This window comes from Apiospora phragmitis (genome assembly GCF_038363925.1).
Source record: "Apiospora phragmitis strain CBS 135458 chromosome Unknown utg000003l:1.0-2676785.0:1.0-2680665.0, whole genome shotgun sequence".
NCBI classification, from domain to species: Eukaryota; Fungi; Ascomycota; class Sordariomycetes; order Amphisphaeriales; family Apiosporaceae; genus Apiospora; species Apiospora phragmitis.
In genome coordinates, this window is record NW_027117401.1 from 2,063,774 (window position 1) to 2,079,255 (window position 15,482).

General features: G+C 56.8%; 7 protein-coding genes across 7 annotated transcripts; 5 read left to right on the forward strand and 2 right to left on the reverse strand.

The window, feature by feature from the left end:
• Window positions 1–1,024: 1,024 nt before the first annotated feature.
• PG994_002980 (cytochrome p450) lies at window positions 1,025–4,355 on the forward strand (the record flags this gene model as incomplete). The annotated part of the gene is made up of 4 exons (XM_066854389.1): window positions 1,025–1,411; window positions 1,614–1,770; window positions 1,853–3,193; window positions 3,262–4,355. 4 exons carry the CDS (start codon window positions 1,025–1,027, stop codon window positions 4,353–4,355), a joined length of 2,979 nt encoding a protein of 992 aa, XP_066720244.1.
• Window positions 4,356–5,249: 894 nt separating this feature from the next.
• On the forward strand, window positions 5,250–6,437 carry PG994_002981 (uncharacterized protein; the record flags this gene model as incomplete). Its single annotated transcript, XM_066854390.1, has 2 exons — window positions 5,250–5,555; window positions 5,607–6,437. 2 exons carry the CDS (start codon window positions 5,250–5,252, stop codon window positions 6,435–6,437), a joined length of 1,137 nt encoding a protein of 378 aa, XP_066720245.1.
• Window positions 6,438–8,536: 2,099 nt separating this feature from the next.
• On the forward strand, window positions 8,537–8,953 carry PG994_002982 (uncharacterized protein; the record flags this gene model as incomplete). The annotated part of the gene is made up of 1 exon (XM_066854391.1): window positions 8,537–8,953. The coding sequence occupies one exon, from the start codon at window positions 8,537–8,539 to the stop codon at window positions 8,951–8,953; it is 417 nt and encodes a 138-aa protein (XP_066720246.1).
• A 52-nt stretch (window positions 8,954–9,005) lies between these two features.
• Window positions 9,006–9,488, forward strand: PG994_002983 (uncharacterized protein; the record flags this gene model as incomplete). The annotated part of the gene is made up of 1 exon (XM_066854392.1): window positions 9,006–9,488. The coding sequence occupies one exon, from the start codon at window positions 9,006–9,008 to the stop codon at window positions 9,486–9,488; it is 483 nt and encodes a 160-aa protein (XP_066720247.1).
• Window positions 9,489–10,386: 898 nt separating this feature from the next.
• Window positions 10,387–11,435, reverse strand: PG994_002984 (uncharacterized protein; the record flags this gene model as incomplete). Its single annotated transcript, XM_066854393.1, has 3 exons — window positions 10,387–10,677; window positions 10,762–10,851; window positions 10,932–11,435. The coding sequence occupies 3 exons, from the start codon at window positions 11,433–11,435 to the stop codon at window positions 10,387–10,389; spliced, it is 885 nt and encodes a 294-aa protein (XP_066720248.1).
• Window positions 11,436–12,155: 720 nt separating this feature from the next.
• Window positions 12,156–13,335, reverse strand: PG994_002985 (uncharacterized protein; the record flags this gene model as incomplete). The annotated part of the gene is made up of 3 exons (XM_066854394.1): window positions 12,156–12,895; window positions 12,961–13,153; window positions 13,210–13,335. 3 exons carry the CDS (start codon window positions 13,333–13,335, stop codon window positions 12,156–12,158), a joined length of 1,059 nt encoding a protein of 352 aa, XP_066720249.1.
• A 208-nt stretch (window positions 13,336–13,543) lies between these two features.
• On the forward strand, window positions 13,544–15,184 carry PG994_002986 (uncharacterized protein; the record flags this gene model as incomplete). The annotated part of the gene is made up of 1 exon (XM_066854395.1): window positions 13,544–15,184. The coding sequence occupies one exon, from the start codon at window positions 13,544–13,546 to the stop codon at window positions 15,182–15,184; it is 1,641 nt and encodes a 546-aa protein (XP_066720250.1).
• Window positions 15,185–15,482: the final 298 nt, after the last annotated feature.

Below are 15,482 nucleotides of genomic sequence, written 5' to 3' on the forward strand. Positions count from 1 at the left end.
TATCTGCAGTAGGTTAGTAATTGCTGGTTTCAGTGCTTTTTCTTTGCGATCCAGATTTCGAGACCCGCAACAAGGCCGGCCACAGCTCCATGAGATCCAACAGATGCGATGGGACAGACATAAACATCATCAAAGGATGTACTCGGGGGCGTACATAATCTTCGTGTGTGAAAAGCTGGATTCTGGCTGCGGCTTCCGGTTGGTTCTGGTAGCACTAGAAGTTACGTTAATGATGATGCACGCAAATGTATTCAAGATCCCGAGTGGGAAGAAGGTGGGCTGTGCTGTCGAAGCAGGAACGATACCGAACCCGAGATTGATTAGTGCAGTGCAACAAGGGCGATTATCGCTATCGCATTTCGGCGGTGTACCTAGAAGCTACACATCCTTATTTTCATTGGGTACCTACTATTGCCACGACTCAACGTCACACATTGAGTACGTCTCGGTATGCTTACCTGAAGGATTCTATACGATCCCGCGACTCTGCGAAGGATGACTTGGCTGACAACGTAACCGTTAACCGTAATCCGTAATCATCGACAGCCCGCCACGTTCCCAATGTGGCTCCGCCTAATCGGCGTCTATGCGACGCCGTGATTCCACCCCAAGACTCCGCCGGAGACTTGTCGTTTCAACTGCATCTGACATCTGCCACCCATGCACGTGTATCTGAGATTATTAAGGGTCCTGCGTGCCAGCCCACATCATGGCTGGAGAATATATCCCCTCGGCTTCGCACATCCCTTTTGAACCAAGGCGACTGTGTCTTTGATCGCGGTCTTCAAAGTCATATCAACCACCACCACCTAGGGGTCATCTATATCGCACGAACAAGACCCCTCCAGTCCAGTTTCTCATCAGATACCCCTTGTGATTGAACACACACAGGATGACAGAACCGATACCTTCGCCTGCTGGGCTTCCCCTTTGTCGGCAACATCCTCGACTTGCAGGATGAGGTGCCATCTTTGCCATCGGCCGTCTCCTGGACATCTACGGGCCCATCGTCAAGTTCAACGTGATGGGAAACCAGAAGGTGGTCGTCGGCAGCTTTGAGCTGTTTGATGAGCTGTGCGACGAGACCCGTTTCTACAAGTGGATCTCCGGTCCCTTGATCGAAGGCTCTTTCAGCCACCAGGCTAGGGGCGCCGAGGGCCTCTTTACGGCGGTAGATGAGAGGAGCGATGATTGGGCCCAGGCGCATCGCATCCTCCTCCCGGCCTTCGGCCCGCTGGCGATCGAGAACATGTTCGCAGGAATGCACGACATCGCGAGCCAGATGGTGCTCAAGTGGGCGAGGCAAGGGCCCAGTCATCGCATCCTCGCCCCCGAAGACTTCTCCAGACTCACCCTGGACACCATTGCTCTCTGTGCGATGGACTACCGCTTCAACTCCTTCTACCAGGAGGTAAGCAGATGCTGTTGCGATCCACTACTGCTTTCGACGTATGGCTAATGACCGATCTTGGTGGCAATAGGACATGCATCCATTCGTCAAGTCGATGAACAATCTACTGACAGAACGGAGCAATAGCGCTCAATTGGGCGGAATGCTGAGATCACTGATGCCCTCATACAGGGAACAGCTAAAGCAGGACAGTGACCTGCAGTTCCGGATATGCCAAGAGGTTGTCGACCACCGACGCCAGAATCCAACAGAAAAGAAGGATCTGATGAACGCCATGCTGTACGGGAAAGATCCGAAGACCGGCGAGACGATGCGTGATCGATTGATCGCTGTTAACATGCAGACATTCCTGATTGCTGGTAAGTCGCTTGGAATCTCCATCCCTGCTGTTCGACGGCTATGGCAGGGAAACGATACAGAAACGTAACTGACTCCCTGTAGGTCACGAAACTACCTCTGGGTTACTGAGTTTTTCTTTCCTTCTGATGCTGAAGAACCCCAAGACTTTCTTCGCCGCGCAGCAGGAAGTCGATCGGATAATCGGAAAGGACAAGATTGAGGCCAAGCACCTGAGGGACCTGAAGTATATCAACGGTGTGCTAAGGGAGACTCTGCGCCTCAACCCTACGGCGCCCGCATTCCAAAGAGCAGTCCGACCGGAGAACAAGGAGGACTTCGTGTTAATAGGCGGGGGAAAGTACGAAATCCCTCGCGGGCAGAGCATCATCTGCAACCTAATGAAGATCCACACGGACCCAAAGGTCTGGGGCGACGACGCCAACGAGTTCAAACCGGAGCGAATGATGGACGGCAAGTTCGAAACGCTCCTCAAGAACGCTTGGAAGCCCTTCGGAACCGGTGTCAGGTCCTGTATCGGTCGCGCTTTCGCGTGGCAAGAGGCGCTCCTGGCCATCGCCATGATACTCCAGAACTTCAACGTCGAGCTCGCCGATCCCGACTATGAGATGAAGATTGTCCAAAGTCTGACCATCAAGCCGAAGGATTTCAACATCAAAGTGTCCCTGCGCTCTGGGATTACCGCTACGGGCCTCCAGCACCGACTCCAGACGGTTGATGTGCCGGACGACATCCGACAGGCATCAGATGATGCCAAAGCATTGGACTCAGATGAACCAATTGGCATGACAATCTTGTATGGTTCCAACACCGGAACCTGCCAGGCGCTCGCCCAGAAGCTGGCTTCGCAGGCTTCTCAGCATGGCATAAAGGCGTCCGTCAATGATCTCGACTCAGCTATCGACAAGTTACCCACCGACTCTCATGTCGTGATCATCTCAGCATCCTACGAAGGTTTACCTCCCGATAACGCCGCGCGCTTCGTCGCCTGGCTAGAGCATCTCGAAGCGAGTGCCCTTGCCGGCGTCCAGTACGCCGTCTTCGGCTGCGGCAACAGCGACTGGACCGCAACGTACCAGCGCGTCCCGACCCTCATCGACGACCTGCTTGCCAAGGCCGGCGGCGCGCGGCTGACGGAGAAGGGCGCGACCGACGCCAAGATGGGCGAAATCTTCGCCGACTGGGACGCGTGGACCGCCAACGAGCTCTGGACGCATGTCTCGTCCGACGCGAGGACGGACAATGCGCCCGTGCGGCCGACCATCGAGATGGACGTCTCCAAGGCGGACCGCGCCGCGCATCTCCAGCAGAACGTGCAGTGGGCCACCGTCACGAGCACCAAGAAGCTGACCAACGAGGAGGTATCAGAGAAGAGGCTGATTGAGTTTGAGTTGCCCGAGGGAGTGACATATTCGAGTGGTGATTGTAAGTAGGATGAGATGCTATTCTCAATTTCGCTTGTTTCTGGATATCGACTAAGATTGGAATTTCAGACCTCGCGATTCTGCCCCTGAACCCCGAAGATACGGTGCGCAGGGTCGTCAAACGTTTCGGGCTGCCCTGGGACGGCATCATTACCATCAACAAAAGCGGATCGACGACGCTGCCTACTGGCAAGGGCGTCTCGATATTCGATCTGCTGCGAGGCTATGTCGAGATCGGCCAGCCAGTTACGCGCAAGGATCTCGAGCTCATTGCTGCAACAACCCAAGATGAGGCGGACAAAGCACACCTACTGTCCCTGGCAGCCGGCGAAGCGGCTTTCAAGGAGAAGATCGCCGGCCCGCGCATGACCATCCTGGACCTGCTCGAGCAGCACCCCACGTCCACCATGCCCTTCCCCGAATACCTCGCCCTCCTGCCGCCGCTGCGGCCGCGCTACTACTCCATCTCCTCGTCGCCGCTCGCGAGACCCACCACCTGCGCCCTGACGTACAGCGTCATCGACGAGCCCTCGTGGTCCAGCACGACGAGCCGCTTCGTTGGCGTCACGGGCACGTACCTCCGCAGCCTGCAGCCGGGCGACCAGGCGCTCGTCGCGGTCCGCGCCACGAACCGCTACTTCCGCCTGCCCGCCGACCCCGAGCGCACGCCCATCGTCATGATCTGCGCCGGGTCCGGCATCGCGCCGTTCCGCGCCTTCGTCCAGGAGCGTGCCGTGCTGATCCGCGATCGCGGCGGGCGCGAGCGGGCCAGGCTCGCGCCCGCGCTGCTGTTTGTGGGGTGTCGATCCGCGGGGGCTGACCGCCTCTACGGCGACGAGCTGGACGAGTGGCAGAAGCTGGGCGCCGTCGACGTGCGGTACGCCTTCAGCCGTGATGCCGAGGGCGACGAGGAGGAGGGCCGTTGTCGCTACGTCCAGGACCGCCTCCTGCGCGACCGCGACGACGTCCTCGCGCTGTGGGACCGGGGCGCTCGTATCTATACCTGCGGCAGCGGCAACATGGCCAAGGGGGTCGGGCAGGCGGCGTCGCAGATCGTCATGGAGCGCAGGCGGGCGCGGGGCGAGGAGGTCACGGAGGAGGATGTGGAGGAGTTTAAGATGCGGATGCGGAATGAGCGGTTTATTGCGGATATCTTTGATTGATTGGGCATATAAGTCATGTATATACTTGCTGCTGGTAGCGGTGGGCAGGGCCAGGCGTTTGGGTATAGATGGGAGAGAGGGTACGATAAATGAGTGCCTTGTTTCTTGTCGATGCGTTTCGATACCTTTAAATTTACTTCACCACCTTGCCGGGTGTACCAGTCAGAAACGTATTTGCACATAGCCGTGTCAAACCTTTGTCTGTCGTCGAAGTTGTCAGCCGTGTATCATCACCAGCCTCTGAAGTACACACCGAGGCAACTTCGGGGGCAGCAGACGATACGTCCTCACATAACTCACGGCGACCAGCTCAAGGCAACAAGTCCATTTTGTAAGTGAGTCACAATGGACTTTTAGACTATGTGCTTCGAGGCGGGTGCATTGAGTTCAGGGAAACAAAGATCCAGGGCACAAGGCTCTTTGTCTATCCGGCCACTACGCACATGATTCTGTTATATTTTCAAACAGGGCAATTGTTTTTAATTTTATCTCCGAAAATAGCTTGGTGAGGTCCTAAAACTGAAACTTGATGTTGTACCCGAAACATTGAACAATTGCATTGTACAGGGGCATGGCGTGTCTACAGGCGATACATAATCGCCACAGTCGCCGGCGAGATGATGAACACTAAAATTGAGATTAAACATTCACTCACCATCGACCGTGCTACACACGCTTGTTGCTGCTGACTTTATTCATTCAACAGTACATCGAAAGTAAGTCATACTTATCGACAAGAACAATCATGACAAGCTACGTGAGAGACCCGGTCGCTGAGGCGAAGCCGCTTACGGACCGTGAGCGAGTGCTCATGGACCACAGGCTGCCAATCACACCCCTGAGGCAGCCTTGCTCCCCTTCCCCAACCCGGCCAAGCTGGACGCCGGATCCTACATGGAGCCTCACCGCGTACTGGGTAGCCGGGAGATCGCCGAGTGGAACAGGGACCTCTTCCAAGGGTTCGACGAGCACGGCACCAAGGACCACCTGGTCTCGGAGCCGCTGCAGTACCGGCTCATCCCGCCCGTCGCACCGCCGATCCGCCCCGGCGCCCCGACCATCATCACGACGCTCACCTGGGAGGAGGACATCGTCGACGACAGGAGCCGCTCGCTCGAGGAGTACTTCCCCCGTTTCCAGAAGCTGGCCGACACGGGCAAGATGGCCATCTTCTACACGAACGAGCGCCTGCGGGCCCGAGTCGAGGCCTTGCGGCCGAACGACCCGTACTGGCACGTCGTCACGCCCTAGGGGTCGGTCTGGGACGTCCCCAACAACCAGCACCAGCGCGCCAACTTTGCCAACACCCAACCGCAGCTGTTTAAGCAGTTCCAGGACCAGGGGCCCCGGCCCCGGTACAACGTCGACCGGCTGAGCGCTGCCTACAACAGCAAGGCCTACTGCATCTTCGACGGCGTGCAGCGGGCGCCCTTTGGCGCCGACGGGCCCTTCATGTTCTACGACGCCGGCTGGATTCTCGTCAACTACGGCGAGATGCCGGGCTTCGACGAGATCTCGGGGGCGGCCTTCCTCGACGACGCCAAGGTGGCACGCTCGGCCGCCTTCGCGGGTGACACGGGCGTCGTCGTCGGCGAGTACGAGATCGACCAGGGCAGCAGCAAGGACCCGACGGGCCCGCCCGTCGACGTCGACCACCGCTGCTTCCAGGACCCGGAGTGCTCGTGGGAGGCCCTGCACTTCCTGGGCGGCAGCGTGGTCGGCAGCGCGCTGGGCATGCTCAACTACGCGGCGCGCTACATGACAGACGGTCGAGGACATGGACGCCAACGGCTTCTACGTCGGGCGCGAGGAGCTCGCCATGTCGTTCCTGGCCTTCCGGTATCCCGACACCATCTTCTCGGTGCCCGCAGGCGAGGCGCCGGGCTTCCACCGGCCCTGGCCCATCCGCGACTGCCACTCGGGCCGGTGGGGGCCCGACGACCTGGGGAGCTGGTCGATCCCGTGCAGACGCTGTTTTGCCGCTTCTACCAGCCGCGGCGGCCGAACTTGCCGGCGGTGGCCGGGAAGAGGCGGTTGGCGGCGAGGGAGCAGCTGCTTACGCCCCCGGAGACGTCAAACTAGATAGATTGGTGGCAAGATCTGTGTCTTTTTGATGCGGTTAGATAACTAACTCTCCAGTGTAGTCAACTTCTAAGCGTGACTTGTATATTGATCCCATACTCCAAAGTGAGTAAGTTGGGAGATGAGGTAAGTACGTGGTAAAGGTACATAGTAGAAATAGCAATCCAATTTCTTCCTCCATCAAGATGTGTCTTATGAATTGATGGGGAGTAGTCTTGGTAGAGTTCTTGCGTCAGTAGAACTTTACAATAAAACGAATTCCTGCGGTTCGTCACCGTCCCGTGGTATCTTCCAGGAATCTTGACATGTTCGGAGTCCTCTCAGCATTCTGTACTTTGCCCCCTGCCCGTTGAGGTTGGCTCGACGAGCCACGAATATGGACCAAACCGCCCCGGGATGGCTGTCAACTTTTCGTCAAGTAGCGTAGCAGGAGTGAATATATAAAATGATGTGGATCAACCGAGCAGCTTTTATATTGTCTCTCTTGTATATTCCACGGAAGAACCAATCAGATGTCTTGGAAATCTGGCTGTGGAGAAACTCCAGGGGCAAAGCTGCGAAATCCTCCTTTCCTCTACCCTCCCTCTTTCAATCTCAATTAAGCTTTCATGAAGTAATTTCTTGTCTTCGGGCAACTTTCTCGTTAGTGATGTAACTCATTCGCTCCGTAATGCATCAATGGTGCGTCCAAGCAGCAGCCAGCCCTCTGTATTTAGCTCTCAGCATGAGTACGCGTACTACTTGGTACTTATCAGCCAATAGGCTATGGTTGTGAAATAATTAGGGGGCCTCGCCGCGTGGTTTCGGCTCCGAGAACGATGAAGCCACAAATCATCCATACTACCCTGACGTTCGGTATGCTACTCACCAATGAGTTAGTTTTATCATTCACCGGTACGCGGGCTGGTCAGCGGTTAAGGTAGGGTGGTTCCAGTGCCTCCCTGGGTGGCTGAGCTTATCTTCTTTGTATTCCCTTGAGTGTGAAATACTGCTTCAGTAGTGGAGCCGTTTTCTGTTTTATCTTAGTTACATGGTATATACTCCGCATTCCGCTTAAATCGGCCGTAAGCCGCTGGCACATACGACCGACAGTGTGTCAGGTATGGGGAGACGAACCATGCATAGCAGCGTCGTATTATTCATGCATGTCAGCGATTACTGGTGATCATACTGGGCAAATAGAGATATGACTTTCTTCCGGCTCTTCCCTTTCGCTCAGGGAATCTGACATAAGACTTGTAAGTCAGACGCGGGGAAGGACTGTGAAGGTGGTGTGGGGGGGGGGGGATCTGAAGCGAAGAACACTCGGCGCTTTCTGTAACAAGCCTAATGCGAGCACGCCACGGGGAGACAGAGGTGTGTTTATAAGCGTTTTCGATCTTCGTAGGGGGTTCATCTGCGTTCATCTCATGTTGTCTCATCCAGCAGCCTCACGTTCATCCCCGACCAGTCAGTGGATCTGCAGTTTTCTCCAAACTAAACAAACCATACCGATTCCACCTTACGTCCTCCACTTCCCCTCTACCATGTTTGGTGCGTTACGATACAACTCGGTGACAAAAGATGTCGAGCATGTCGAGCTGGAAAGAGCCGATGGGTTCGAGGCCCGAGGCTACAGTAGGACTGCGTGCAACGAATGCCGTATACGAAAGGTGCTTTGCGTCGTCCCAATTGACTTACCCCCTTGTCAAACGCTCGCTAACCATCCCGTGGCCACAATTGTAGCTGAAGTGTAGCGGGGACAGGAACGGCTGCAAAAGGTGCCGCGCCATTTGTATAACGTGTGCATATCAACCCAGTTCCGACAAGTCTACCTTCAGGGTCCCTCGGCCGTCGTCATCAGGAGAAGATGTCGAAATGGCGGCGCAAACCGCTGTCTCTTCTACGAGACCACAATCACGGCAGCAACGAACTGGTGCTGGCCCAAGCCAGCAAGCAGCCCAGTCACCTAATAAGACACCAGACAACACTAGCAATAGTGGCCCGCACCCGGACGACGGGCCGACAGCCACACCCGACAGCCCTATGGATCTCTTGTACCCCTTATCTCCTCCCCTTCCAACTTGCACTGGGAATTTTCTAGTGCCGACTTCGAGCACATGACGGACCTTGACGGGACTTCATCAACTGTTGGTGAAGAGCCCGCCGGTGCGTCCGCCTTGAGCACCCTGGTCGCTAATGAAGGCCTTCCCCAGGGCCTGAACGTCAACAGCGGAGGAGACGATTACGACATACCTGATGCTGCGGCCGACTTACGTCCAACAACAAGCCATGCTGCGAGTGGCAGTCAGTATTCGTCCATGATCTCTCCGGTTTCGATGGCGATGTCTTCGAGAGGGCATCATCGCTCCTCGAGTCATTCGCTCTTTGCCCTGTCGTCTAGGCCGGGCAGCGATAGCCAGTCTTGGGAGTCGTTCATAGAAGATGCGGTTGCTCCCATCTTGGACCAGCATCCACCCAGCGGCAAACGTTCCTGGTCTATGTCGGGGGCCGAGTCAAAGCCATCATCATCATAATGGTTCTCAGATGCTACACAGTTCGCCAGCTAATCCCTTCGACGCGCTCAATATGACCTCGCAATCTTCGAAGTCCAGGCTTCCCTCGCCCCCGAGGGACCCCAGCGGCGGCGGCCGGTCCAGCAACCGCCGACGCAGAGGACATGATACTGCTGAAGGCTCGTGCCAGTGCGTGAGTCTCATGTTGTCTACCCTGGAGAGCATGGGTAGCCCAGAAGGGTCGGCGGGTGGGGAAGCCTACAATACTACTGGAGGAGCAGCCGCCACAAGCCTTGACGATGTCCTGGGCTCCCTCGCTCGCGGCATGAACGTGGTCGAGCAGGTGCTTCGTTGCGGCCGGTGCAATGCTGGCTCGGAAAACCGGATGCTTCTTGCCACGATTGCGCAACAGCTCAGTACCACGGCCACGAGCCTGGCCACCGGCTTGCCCCCACATCAGGACCGCGCCTACGAAAGTGTCAAGGGCATTGATTGGTGGCGAAACCGTCGAGTCAGCAGCAGCACACAGGGGGGAGGCCCCCATCGTCAGACATGAGGACTGTGCACTCGGATGACTATCTCCTGGACACGCCAAGCAGCAACGACCTGACGGCGGCCCTGAACGCGTTCGCACTATTGCACGAAAGGGATATCTTCCTTGGTCGTTACAAGGTTCAATGTCCGGGAATACAGTCACAAATGGTTTATCATGCTTTGCTCTTGCACATTGGACAACTACGAGAGGTTCTGCTTCGGGTGAAGGACAAGATGGGCTCGAATGCAAGGGCCCGGAAGCTGTTGGCGGACGAGGAGTCCAAGGTGGAAAGCCTATGGGATAGCTTCCGTGCAGAGGTCTTGTCGAGAATAGAGTGACTCAACTCTACAATGTGGCAATGAACATGTTTACCACCCGCACCAAGCGGCGAGCACCGGCGAGCATCACGGAGCAGCCTTGAGCAAGAGGGATGGGCCACCCACTAAAGCATGACGAAACAGTGACGAAACCATCGAGGGAGTAGCGTGGAGTACATGAGGTCGGGACACTCATTAGATATTTCCTTACCTAAGTTACTTTGCTACCTCACCTCTCACATAGCTCGGTGGTGGTCAAGATAAGCACTAGTGCCACACAAGTCAACCCTCCCGCAGCCTAGTGCTGACTTCGGCATGTAGGGATCTCCCCCTCCTTGATATAAGTACTAACCTACACACCACCCCATTTCAACCCGCCCCTTCCCCTAAGTCTTGGACCCGCGTATCGGACTAGCGTTCCAGTCTGCTTATGGGCTGCTTACAGTGCAGATGTCAAGCCCGCGCTTAGAGCATATATGAAAGGCAGCTAGACAGATTCGACAGCTTGCATACGTGGTTTGATGTCCCACCAAGAGCCTAATATCCTAATCTAGATAGGGGGAAGTTGGGGGGAAGGGGGGGGGAGAGACGGCTGTCGCCAATCAATCCCTCATTCCAGACTTCTGAATACGCCGGATGAGATTCTGCCTGCTCTCGATCACATGATCATTCGGCCTCTGAAAGGTGGTGGGATAAAGCGCTTCCATCTGCACATCCCGCACGTCTACTCTTGGCGCCGTCTTGTCGCCCAGCATTTGCGTTTCCACAATGCTACCATTCCCCCACTGTGGTTCGACCAACACCCGCAGGATCACCGCCGCGCACTCATCTGCCGAGAGAGATACGTCGTCAGCTGTCAGCTTCTTGTTCCACCCTGGATCGAAAATGGGCGTCTAAGCAGCAATAGTCACAAGTCAGTCAATCAATGCTGCAATGCACATCAGTCCGTAAGGGGGCAGCAAGCAAATATTACGTACAAAAACCGGACCAGGGCACACAGCGGCGATGCGTATGCCGAAAAGATCCCGCAGCGCCCCCAGCGACTTGACGAAACTGACGAGGGCGGCCTTGCTCGCCATGTAGAACGGCGTCTCGACCGAGTGCAGGTACGCGGCCATGCTGGCGACGGCCAGGTAACTGCCCGGACCTCGCGGTGCTGGGTCCAGTAGTCCAGGGCCATCTGCGCCAGCCGGATGGGCGCGATCTGGTTGACGGCGAAGGTCTGGTACTGGCCCCGCGGCGCGTCGGGCGGGTCACGGGATTCGGCCGCGAGGCCGGGCGGCTTCCAGAAGCTGCTCGAGGGCGGCTCGTAGGTGCCCGCGACGCTGGCGACGATGTCGACGCGGCCGAAGGACACAATGGCCGTCTCCCAGAGAGCGTTCAGCTGCGCCCAGTTCGTTACGTCGGTGGGGTGGAATATGGTGCTGGGGGCGCTGCTGCTGCTGCTGCTGCTGGGGTCAGGGTCTGAGGGGGTGGCGGGGTGAGGGTACTCCTGCAGTAGCCTCTCGGCCTCGGGGCGCAGCTTGAGGTCCGCGAGCACGACGGAACATCCGGCGGCGAGCAGGAGTTTGGTTAGCGCATGCCCGATGCCCGAACCAGCACCTGTCACTAAGGCGACCTTGCCCTTAACGGGATATGCGGTGTCAGCCATGATATCATTCCCTAGTGCGGGAGCAAAGTGATCAACAACTTGAAAAAGTCTACATGAGGGAAGCAGTCTGCGGCGCATAAGTATTGGAGCGGATAGTTATAGCATGGTAGACATTCGACAATACGCAGTCAGCGAACTCTACCATGGTTCTCCGTCTTCGAAAACTGACTATGTGCGCGGTCAGCTCAATATGGCAATATCCATTTTGTGGGGGAGGGGTATCTAAAGTAATCATGGGGTGTGTTCTGATCCAGATCCTGTCCGCAGATCTCTTCACTACTTATAATAGCGTGCTTATGCATGAGCCGGTGTGCCGGATGTTACCTATCTAGGTGGTTCTTCCGGCTGCCATATCCCAGTTCAGAACGTGTCCAGAAAAGGAAGCTTCAGACGGGTTCGGTTTTCCGGAAGAGCCCTCCTTTTTGAGAATTATCTAACACCTTAGTGAAGGCACAGATCTGGACATCGTAAGGTTGACAGAAATCTAGGTGGATTTTGCCAAGTCCTCTCAATCCGGGGTGCCCTCTAAGATACGTAATCAAGCAAGGGGTAGTACTAGTGCCTATTGTTGGACGGCTGCTCCCAGAAGAGGATCAAGGAATAATTGCATGAAGTCAGTGAAGCTCTTCAGATGTGTATTAGGGGGAAAAGCAAGTATTTATCAAGTCTAGTGATTCTATAGGTGGGTGGGTAGTTAAGGTATTATCCATCCCTCCACCCTCAGAAGTCGTACAATGCTTGCAACTGCTTTCCCTTTTCCGCCGTATCATTCACCATGGAGATGATGGTCATGACTTCTGCTTTCTTGAACGGTATCTCGTGGCCTCCATCGTGTCGATACAGCTGGGTTAGCGAAGGCGTATATAGCCCTTCGGCCACTTGCGACTGTTTTTCCATGGCAGGTACATCGTTTAGTCCCGAGACGTGCACAGTAGGAATGCGAACACGCTCCTTGTAGATATCCGGATGCAACAGGCGTGGGACATTGCTTGCCTGCGCCTCAAATGACAGGAAGTCGAGGCGCGTGTTGGGTAGGGATGTCCCGACGCTCGAGTGCATGGACAAGACCACCTTGAGATACTCGGTGAAGACGCGCTCCTCCTCGGAGCCGAGAAGCGAAGCAGAATCGCCGTCGGGGAACTCGGCGCGGAACTCAGCATGGTCGTCGTCGAGGATGCGGTCCACCAGGCGCTCGTAGCAAGCATCGTCGGGCGAGGCCACGAAGATGGGCGAAAAGAACAGGGCAAAATCGAAAGGCGGCCGGCTGTCGGGGTTTCTGCGTTGCTGATCCAGTATGTAGCTCACGGCCATGGCCGATCCGAGGCTGAACCCCAGGACGCCGTCGAAGGGGCCGGTTTGCCGAATAAACTTGTCTATACGGTGAAGAGCCTCGCGCATTTCTTGCGGGGTAAATCCCGTGGCATAAGACTGAAAAGGCCCCGATTCCCAAGCAGGAACCGCTGTAGAGAGACAGGTCAGCCATAGGTAGAAATCTCTATATCAGCGTAGTGAGTGGGAGTCGTACCGGGTCCTCTTCCGCAAGGTACAGCCCCTTCAAAGAATACAAATTGATGCTCTTTGCCAAAACTCTTGATAAAAGGGCGCAATTGAGCTTTCAGCATGGCGCCCGATGCTCCCAGTCCGTGCAAAGCTAGAATTCTCATGATGGCTTCCTTCGACGATGATGCTCCTGAGAAGATATCCGCCAAATCCAGATTCTACAAAAGCAAGGTCGCCAGGCTTCCCAACAACCGACGAGACCCCTTGTACATACAACCACCAAGTAAGTGGTGAAATACGCAATCATGTTTCCATCGGTCTTGTGGGCTCCAGCTCGGATCTTTCCCATTCGGGTAGTGATATTCCCCTTTTGGAGTCTGACATGCTGCTTTGGACCCATCACAACAGTAACCATCCGCTCGCTTACTGACCTCCTCAAATCCACCCTAGGTTTGATTGCTCTTTTGCCAGGCCCATACCATATCAAAGCGGTAGGCTGTTACCCTAGTTGCTCAGTTTGAAGTGTTGTGATATACCTCAGTTTATGTAATTGAATCCCGCAGCGGAGGCAAGAAGTGAAACCAAAGAGAGAGGCAGCCCTCTACACCATGGCAAACGTATTGAGCATCATAGCTGCAGGGATCTTCTGCTGCTGGGTGTTATGGATGTTCCTTTCCAGCTCTGGTCCACGTCTTCCCACAGGGCTCCCGATCATCGGTGCCCGCGAGGGCGACTGGTTCCCCTATTGGCAAGCGACACTGCGGAACTCGCTCGACGTCCACAAGGCAGCCCTAGATGGCTACAAGCAGTATCCCAACCAGGCCGCTCTTCTCCCCGTCGCCGGCCCTGGGGGCGCCAACTTCATCGTCTTGCCGGCCTCCGAGACCCAGTTCGTCACCGACCAGCCCGACTCGGTCCTCAACCTCCGCGCCGTCATCAAAGAGGGCCTGCTCTACCGACACACCGTCGCGGACCAGTTCATAATCTCCAACGCGGCGCACCAACACCTCATCACCACCACGTTGACCAACCAGATCGGCAACCTGTTGTCGGCCTTGAATGACGAGACAGCCTTCTGCTTCGAGCAGATCTGGGGCACCGACACCGAGCATTTCCGCGACGTCGGCGTGTGGGACACGCTCGGCAAGGTGGTGGGCGGTGTCACGAACCGTGCCTTTGTCGGGCTTCCCTACTGCCGCGACCCGGCCCTCCTCAGCGCCGGCCTCAACTTTGCCCGCTGCCTGCCCCTGAGCGCGCGGTTCCTCAGCTTCGTCTGGGACCCCTTGAAGCCATTGGCCTCGCCCTTCTTCACGCTGCCGAACCGCTACTTCGAGTCCCGCTTCACCAACATCCTCCTGCCCGAGATCCACCGCCGTCTCCAGCACCGCTCCGACCACATGAACAACCCCAAGACCAGGGACGAAAAATACGTGGCGGAGAAGAACGACTTCCTGCAGTGGAGCATCGAGCAGGCCCTGGCGAGCGGCGATGCGCGCATGTGGAAACCCCGGACCCTGGCCGGCCGCGTCCTGCTGCTGAACCTCGTGTCGATCCACACCTCGTCCCTGACCGTGACCAACCTCGTGCTGGACCTCGTCTCGTCCCAGGCCGCGGTCCTCGACGAGCTGCGCGACGAGATCAAGACCGTCCTGGCGGAGACGCAGGGGGTCTGGACCAAGACGGCCATGTACCGGATGGTCAAGCTCGACTCCGTCTTCCGCGAGAGCGCGCGCCTCAACACGCTGACGGCCGTGGCGCTGCGGCGCGTCGTCGTGGCCCGCGAGGGCCTGACCACGCCGTCGGGCCTGCACATCCCGCACGGCAACTTCTGCGCCGTGCCGAGCCTGGCGGTCCTGACCGACCCCGACAAGTACCCGCCCGCGGTGGACCGGTTCGACCCGTTCCGCTTCGTCGACCGGAGGCGCGCGGTCGACACGGGCCAGCGGCTGCCCGACCACATCGAGCGCGCGCGCATGTCCTTCGCCGCGACGGGCAACGACTACCTCGCGTTCGGCAACGGGCGCCAGGCCTGCCCGGGCCGCTTCTTCGCCGGCGCCGAGCTCAAGCTCATGCTGGCCTATGTGCTGCTGCACTACGACTTTGAGATGTTGCCGGCACGGCCCGGCGACTCCTGGGTCGGCATCCTGCGCGTGCCCTCGCCCAGCGCCAAGATCCGCGTCCGGCGGAGGAGGCCCGAGGACGTTCCCGCTTTTCGGTTTCCGGAGCACAATGTGGATTGGACGGAGTGATGGATGGGGAGCGTTGCTTAGGGAGGTTGAGGTTCTAGTTTTATTACGAAGAGTACTCTTGACTTTTCGACGTTTAGGTTCCATAGAAAGCATAGGTAATTGAGAACACGCTATCGCACCTCCCGGGTAACCCTCCCTCCATCTCCAGGTATTATAATTCCAGCGGGCCTCATTCACTTTTTAAGTAGTAACATCAAATTCCCCCTTGACGCAAAAGATACGCTTCCCATCTTGAGTCTGTGCCTCGGCTCTCACGTTCCATCGCCCGACAGGCACCGCAAACGGGTACAGCGGCATA